This window comes from Gymnodraco acuticeps, unplaced genomic scaffold (assembly GCF_902827175.1).
Source record: "Gymnodraco acuticeps unplaced genomic scaffold, fGymAcu1.1, whole genome shotgun sequence".
Classification (NCBI taxonomy): domain Eukaryota; kingdom Metazoa; phylum Chordata; class Actinopteri; order Perciformes; family Bathydraconidae; genus Gymnodraco; species Gymnodraco acuticeps.
Genome location: NW_022990667.1, coordinates 228,851 through 235,810, shown reverse-complemented (window position 1 = coordinate 235,810; position 6,960 = coordinate 228,851). Strand labels below are relative to the sequence as shown.

At 42.6% G+C, this 6,960-nt stretch overlaps 2 protein-coding genes across 2 annotated transcripts; both read right to left on the bottom strand.

The window, feature by feature from the left end:
• Positions 1-110: 110 nt before the first annotated feature.
• Positions 111-1,692, bottom strand: c1qtnf9 (C1q and TNF related 9). The gene is made up of 3 exons (XM_034229658.1): positions 1,499-1,692; positions 1,318-1,380; positions 111-1,131 (listed from the first exon to the last, which is right to left on the bottom strand). The coding sequence occupies exons 1-3, from the start codon at positions 1,683-1,685 to the stop codon at positions 362-364; spliced, it is 1,020 nt and encodes a 339-aa protein (XP_034085549.1). The 5' UTR covers positions 1,686-1,692; the 3' UTR covers positions 111-361.
• A 1,158-nt stretch (positions 1,693-2,850) lies between these two features.
• On the bottom strand, positions 2,851-6,630 carry tagln3b (transgelin 3b). The gene is made up of 5 exons (XM_034229650.1): positions 6,533-6,630; positions 4,932-5,143; positions 4,094-4,268; positions 3,871-3,973; positions 2,851-3,780 (listed from the first exon to the last, which is right to left on the bottom strand). Exons 2-5 carry the CDS (start codon positions 5,109-5,111, stop codon positions 3,639-3,641), a joined length of 600 nt encoding a protein of 199 aa, XP_034085541.1. The 5' UTR covers positions 5,112-5,143; positions 6,533-6,630; the 3' UTR covers positions 2,851-3,638.
• Between the last annotated feature and the right edge of the window lie 330 nt (positions 6,631-6,960).

Below are 6,960 nucleotides of genomic sequence, written 5' to 3'. Positions count from 1 at the left end.
TATTGTTACACAGCAGTATTTAAACACTATCTGTGGTAGTAACTTTTGCTACAGACTACAATGACACCTCCATTGCATTTCAAGTTTGTTTGCTTTACTTCACAGGCTGATACTGTCATTTCAGCAGAATTACAGGTTCAAGAATTTACAGGAAAATGTATTGAATTGGTATAACAGACAAAATAATCTGATTTAAAAAATAGCAATATCCTTACAGTGTAAAGGTCCTGCATTTCAATATGTCCTTACGTAAAAGTATGGTTAAATTACTAGCATAATGTTTTCAAAGTATCAAAGACAAAAGGTATTTTCTATACTTAAAATACAATTACCAGCATTCATTAGGAAATGGTGGAGCAATTTAAGCCCCAAAGATCAGGAACCCAGAGAAGGTGGTGTCATCATCTTCATCAGCAAAGAGCCCATTGTACAGCTCTCCTCCAGCCACCTGCAGCCACACCTTGTCCCCCACCTCCAGGTGCAGCACGGCGCCCCCTGCTGCCTGGTCCTCGCTGTTCTGGTAGGTATCCGTGGTGTGGATGATCTTCACTCCGTTCTTCACCAGAGCCACCTTCACGTTCCTGGAGTAGACGGTGATGTGGTAGGTGAAGAAATAGGCCCCCGCTGCAGAGCATGTGAATCTTCCTGTTTGCAGATCGTAGTGATTCTGTGCATTGTAGATTATCTTGTCAAACCGAATGGGAGCATTAACTGATGGCAGTTTACTCGTCGCTGTGAGTCCCACGGAGAAAGCGCTTTTAGGGATAACAACTGTGTCGCCCTTCTCACCCAGTTCCCCTTTCTCGCCTCGAAGCCCTCTGTCACCTCTATATCCTATACTCCCTTTATGACCTGGGACACCGAGGTCCCCCTTAGGCCCTGACTTGCCGGGGGGGCCCAATGGTCCCAGAATGCCCCTGTCACCTCGAAGGCCGATTTCCCCCTTGGGACCCTCTGGTCCAATAGGCCCAACATCGCCTTTAGGCCCTTGAGGTCCGGGCAGCCCGAGCTCTCCCTTATTTCCTTTCAGGCCAACGGGCCCTTGGACTCCTTGAGGCCCCATTTTCCCAGGAGGCCCCCGTTCTCCATTGTCCCCCCTTTTTCCTTTGACCCCTGATGGGCCAACTGCACCTGTAAATGACAAGCACACAATGTCCTTTTATGCTCACTGTTCACTGTTGAGTAAAGCCAGATAAGAGAAACCTATATAAGAATAAATTGTGTTAAAGTAGGTGAAATATACAGCGGGTACATTTCAATTATTTCAAAACGGGACACTTTACAAAGTTTCCAGTGTAGTTTTATGAAAATACATACCAAGTTCCCCTTTGTCTCCCTTGTGTCCATCAGTACCTGCTGCTCCCATACGGCCAACTTGTCCTTTTAGTGGGTGATTCATACATATTTATTGTTATAGATTGTAAAGATGAAGCTTAAGACATTTTAAAATGTGCATATAGTGAAGTTGTAAAGCAGGATTCTTCTCTTGTAAACTTACCTGGATCACCTTTGTCACTTCTGAGTCCATCTCGGCCATCTCTGCCAGGTGTGCCATTGTGTCCGGGGTCCCCAGGTATCCCAGGGTGCCCACAAACACAGCCTTTATTTTGAGTTTCTTCCTGTGTAACACACCTGGCCGCCAGTAGAAGAAGCAACAGAGTGACTCTAAATCCCAGCTGCAACATTGTACCTAATGCACCTGTCTTAAAAAAAAGCTAATATCCAACTATGCAAAGTCTTTGGACAGGAGTTAAAGCCAGTTCATAGTTAGCCCTATGTCCACATATCTTCACACTCAGGAGGAAAACAGCGGAACAACAGACAGCGAAGACACCAACTAAAGAAAACAAAAGCTGGACAGGAACTTTGGACAACAGTGACCTCTGTCCCCAGTGCCATCTCATTGGTCAGGCTGCGTTTGTGGCTTACTTATTGTGTCTGTCAGTAACATATCCCTTTCAGATGCTTCTCTAGTGTAGTTGAGGCTAATAATAAGCACACAGTGTATGTCAGGGCCACACATGCAGAAGGCCACATACTTTTACACGGGCAGCATTCTGTACAGTGAGCAGATATTAAGCACAGAGGATGACATCTCTGGCTTTGAATTGAGCAATAACAAGACATTACGAATGGACGCCACTATATTAGCAGACATTTTTATCCAAGATTTAAAGAGCAGCATTGTGATAAGTCACTAGATGCTAAAATGTTCATTCATGCTTGCTTCGTCTCATATGTGCTTTCTCAAATGTCAACAGTCAGAAACAATTGTCCACATAAACTGGATGACTGGCATACAAACATGACCTTTTGTGGTTCAGAGCCTAATGTCGCTAATGCCTTGGACAAAGGTTTATCTTAATGACAGTGCCATTTAGATGTTATCTAGATTAATGGTAACCATAGAGCCGACATAAGGTCAAAGACTTTTCGTAAGATGGTGAAAGCAATAAGAAATACATTGAAAACTACAACCAAAGAACATTACAGTATAGGGTTGAAGAGTTACTTCATGGCTGTTCTGATGGCTTTCTTTGCTACACCCTCCATAAATGCATATCAACTATCTAGCAGCATTATTGGGGCTTTAATAACTTACTTAGGGTCACTCACAGTGCATACCATTTCTGGACTATCTGGTAGAAGCATCCTCAACCTAATCATCATGTCGTGCTGCTGCCCCTTTATTAGATTGTGTACGGTGGAGAGAGACAGCACGGAGGGACACAAGGGAGGAGCTGTATTAAACCAAGATAAGAGAAAAAACCACTGAGAATGCAGAAAACACCCCCGACTTCCCAGTTATCAACATACCCAGCTTGTGTGTTTCACAGACTGACACACATATATGTTCACATCCTTTATTTATTTCTTCAATAATCCTTCTCACAAGCCTCCAGGTATAAATATATTTAAAAATATAAACATGACAACACATAAAAGTGCACATTCAAGCAATGTCTTTACCTGGCACCAGAAATGGGGTCTTTCACACGTGTTGGCGGCTGCACATTGACTTAAAGATGTGATCGAAAGAACAAATAACATGGGCGTGGCTCAGAATGAAGGGAACTCATTTCTAAGTACCAGGACTCAGTCTCTGTAGTCCCATAACCAGGCACAACGTGAGGTCGATTTGGTTACAGAGGATACTGCAACAAGTCTTCAAGACAAGATAGCAGAGACGTCGTCATTCATTGAGTTCCATTAGGTTTAAGGCTAAACAATTACACAGTAAAAGATCATTTTAAAACAATGATAAATGAATACACAAATGGAAATAAATAGCATACAGCATGCCTTAACAGTGGCTTTCAGATGTATAACACTGATGGTTTGTATAGAGATTCTAATACTAAATTAAGGAATGAGACTAAATTGATGACTTTAAGGTTTCTCGTTAGGTTTGGACATTAGACAACGAGGAGGAAGAGCATGTGGCACAAGCGAGGGGACTTTTAAGATCTACAGCATTTGACATCATTTGTTTCAAGATAAAACACTAGGTTTGGGAAAGCAGCAATTCCAGGGAGATTGAGGTTGACATGGCAGGTGCTACAGAAGAAATGGAGGTTTCGGGGCTACAGCGTTTGTGGTAGAAAAACAAGGTCTGGAAGCAGGGGTTAGTAAGGGGTCTACATGATCTGACGGTGCTGGCCGTAGCCCGTCATCCCGGCCTGGGAAGCCCCGCGGTTACTGCCCATCTGCAGGCCGATCAAACCCTGACCCTGGCGGAGCTGCTCCTGGCTGAACTCCCGACGATACCCCTGGGCTTTCCTATACAACAGTAACAAATACAGAATGAGGCGAATGAAGCATCACAAGCATGCAAGGGAAACATTTTGAATTCCCCCTGTTTCTCTTTACCTGTTGAACCAGTCTCGGTCACCTCTGTAATGCCCGTCGTCCTTAGTGAGAGCCACGCTACCAAGAGCCATGAGAGTTCTTTGCACGGCTGCCATGTCCTTTCCTACAGCCAGAACAAAATGATCCTTCTGTCATGACGTGTATTGCAAACTGATTATCATCGGGAAAAAATATATATGACGCCAGCGTGAGATGGAATGTAAGTAATCAGAGTTCAAATCACCTTCCCAGAGGTCCACCGTCTGAAATATGTCAGTGGTCGAGACTCCATACGCTTCAGCCGCCTGCAGGAACTGAGAGATCTTCTCCATTTGTTTGAAGGCCATCTGTGTCTCTAGGATCTTCTTGATAGGCTCCTTTCCCCTCGGATACAGGCTGTTGATAAGCCTACAGAGGATCTGGAAAATAAAATTGAATTAAAGTCACTTAATGAAGGGTTTTAGTTACTCACATGGTCCTATTTGGCATGTTTAAACGCCATAAATCATATTTTTGTTAGGATTTGGCTGTTGTCATTGCCTCAAGAGACGCAGAACGTGCATTTAGTTATGAAAACATTTCAAATTGGGAGTCATTTTCATGTTTAGTGGCTGCGTTGCGTAATTGTCTGTTGAGTAACTTGCTGGTGCAGAAATTGATGTCTCTGCCTTTCTCCTCTGAACATTAGTCAGCTGGAGTATAAAGTGAGAAGACACTGCAGCATCGTGGAGGGTGCATTTTATAATTGGTTGTTGATTAAGTTTCTAAGTAGGGAGTCTGGGGAGTTTTTCACAGAATGACTCAATGTACAAAACCCTACATTTGCAAAGCAAGCACCAAAACAATTCAAACATTTAAAATCATTGTTTTTACCTTAATGGCCTATTCTTCCAGGTACCAAATATAACATATCAATAAATGCAGATGAATATTATTAAGTCCATAAAGAACTGGAAGCATAAAGCCGGTTGCTAGCCTTGTTTGACTCCATAGGCTTTACAAATCTGACAGACCACTATTATACTGTATCTTAAATAATTAAATGGCAAACTATTTTAAGCGGCGGTACTGCAGCCACTCACTGTTCCATCCATCAGCCACTTCTGGAAGTTCTCCCTGCCGGGCTGCGGCCTCTCCATGTTTCCTCCGCACTGAGCCACGATCCAGTCCACCAGCCGCTGCTCCAGATCCACGTCGTACTTCTGCTCGATCTTCGCCTGCACCTCTCGGCTCAGGCCGTAGCTCGGCCCTCTGTTCGCCATGGCAGCTCTCTAGTGTGTAGTGTAAAGTGGCCCTGAGGAGAATGGTACACATAAAGGTGAAAGGTGAAATATAAAAAAACTTCATGGTTCCTATAATGAACTTTTGTAGTATATTGGTGAGTTTTTGGTGTCTGCTTTGAATCCATTTGTTTTCAGAGAGTTGACATGTTGTCTCTTTACTAAAATAAATACATCGAAAGCTCATAGCAACTCAACTGCAACAATTCTGACAAAAACATCATTATACTGATCCTATAGTAAGCATTTTGGAGTCTAATAGGGGGTATTAGTGACTACTTTGTATACCTGTTATGAATGAAATTGTGTGATAACTCGAATTCTTAGTTAAAAAATGTATTTGTTTACTAAAATAAAAATCTAAAGCATTAGGGCATTATCATTAACCTTCTTAATGTTTGTAAAAAAGGTAGGCCTACATATAAGGGGGAAATAGCAAAAGTATTTCTACAATAATTACAGGCTACTGTTCTTTTAAAATATAAGTTGTAGTATGTAAATCAATACTTTGTTGTGTATTAAATTGTAAAATAACTACAATTCTTATTGAAATAGTTATTTCTTTACTACAATGAAAATCTAGCATTAGAGCATTATACTAAACTATGTTTTTTAAATGTATTTAGGTTGTATAGTCTCTCTCTCTACAGCTTGGCAGTCCTCACCCTGAAGTACATATAATAGGCAAATAGCAAGACTGGAGAACTGTTCTCATCAAAAAGCATCATTATAGGCTAGCGTCTTTTATATACCTCCTGTATATTAGTTATCCACTTTGTTTATTAAGTTGCACTATAGCATCTAAAGCATCAGAGCATTTAACCATCTTAGTGTAACATTATCCAGGTTTTATAGTCTCTCCTCCCCAGCCCACCATACGCATCTCTGGAGGAAGGGTGTGGTCCATGGCTGCTGTCCCAGACAGGGACATGCCCTCTCATTGCTATGGTAACAATCAAGTCAGTTTCCGGCACGCTGTGTGCATGCTCTGCATGAGGTGAAGTATGACCTCCATGCAGACACACGATGAGAATGACATATCCTAAATGTATTTTCAGAAAGTTTGCCCTCTTCCAAAACACGCATTCATACATGCGTATAACAGATCTATATTTGGCCTGCAATACAGTTTAATTAAATTACGTCAGCTCCTGTTTGCCGCATTTAAAGGTTTCACTTTTGACTTTGACTAATGTCTTCGATGCATCTGTTGTTGGACGCGAGTTACATTCAGTAAACTCAAAGGAAATCCCGACATCACGTTGGTGCGCATTATAAACACATGTTAAAGGTAACTGCGTAAAGCTCACATACTAACTGCGACACTGAATCAGCTGATTAAACAAATACACCCACAATGTCATGCAATGAAAGCTGGTTCATTGAATAGAGGCTGCACTTACTGGAGAGGGTGTCCGGTCAGTGTGTCAGATCCGCTGAGCTGTGCAGACTGAGGATGCTGAGCCTGAGCATCCATGCAGCAGAGCCGGGATCCTGTCCGGGGGTGGGGGGGGGGGGGGGGGGGGGGGGGGGGGGGGGCGGTCACTCGGAGGGGTCCCTGGAGACTCCCAACACACAATGCGACGTGACACCGCTTCCGGCCACTGGTCACTCACTTACTGTATAGTAAGCATTAAGTGCAAATTGGTCAAGCATCAACCCACTGTACCATTTACAAATCCTTCATCATAACTGGGAGACGTGTAAAGTCACTATGTTTACTAGTCATTTACTTGAGTATTTTAAGTTGTTGCTACTTTGTACTACCCTACAACAATTCAGAGGTTAATGGTGTACTTTTACTCTACTACATTTATTCATGTTCTGTTGA

What these genes read in the sequence shown, in the direction of transcription:
- tagln3b (XM_034229650.1), bottom strand. Translation starts at nt 5,111, where the DNA reads ATGGCGAACAGAGGGCCGAGCTACGGCCTGAGCCGAGAGGTGCAGGCG. An exon ending in AGTGGCTGATGGATGGAACA is followed by an intron (nt 4,269 to 4,931) that starts GTGAGTGGCTGC and finishes TTTATTTTCCAG; the next exon opens with ATCCTCTGTAGGCTTATCAA. An exon ending in GACGGTGGACCTCTGGGAAG is followed by an intron (nt 3,974 to 4,093) that starts GTGATTTGAACT and finishes TTCTGGCTGTAG; the next exon opens with GAAAGGACATGGCAGCCGTG.
- c1qtnf9 (XM_034229658.1), bottom strand. Translation starts at nt 1,685, where the DNA reads ATGTTGCAGCTGGGATTTAGAGTCACTCTGTTGCTTCTTCTACTGGCG. An exon ending in AAGTGACAAAGGTGATCCAG is followed by an intron (nt 1,381 to 1,498) that starts GTAAGTTTACAA and finishes ACCCACTAAAAG; the next exon opens with GACAAGTTGGCCGTATGGGA. An exon ending in GGGAGACAAAGGGGAACTTG is followed by an intron (nt 1,132 to 1,317) that starts GTATGTATTTTC and finishes TGTCATTTACAG; the next exon opens with GTGCAGTTGGCCCATCAGGG.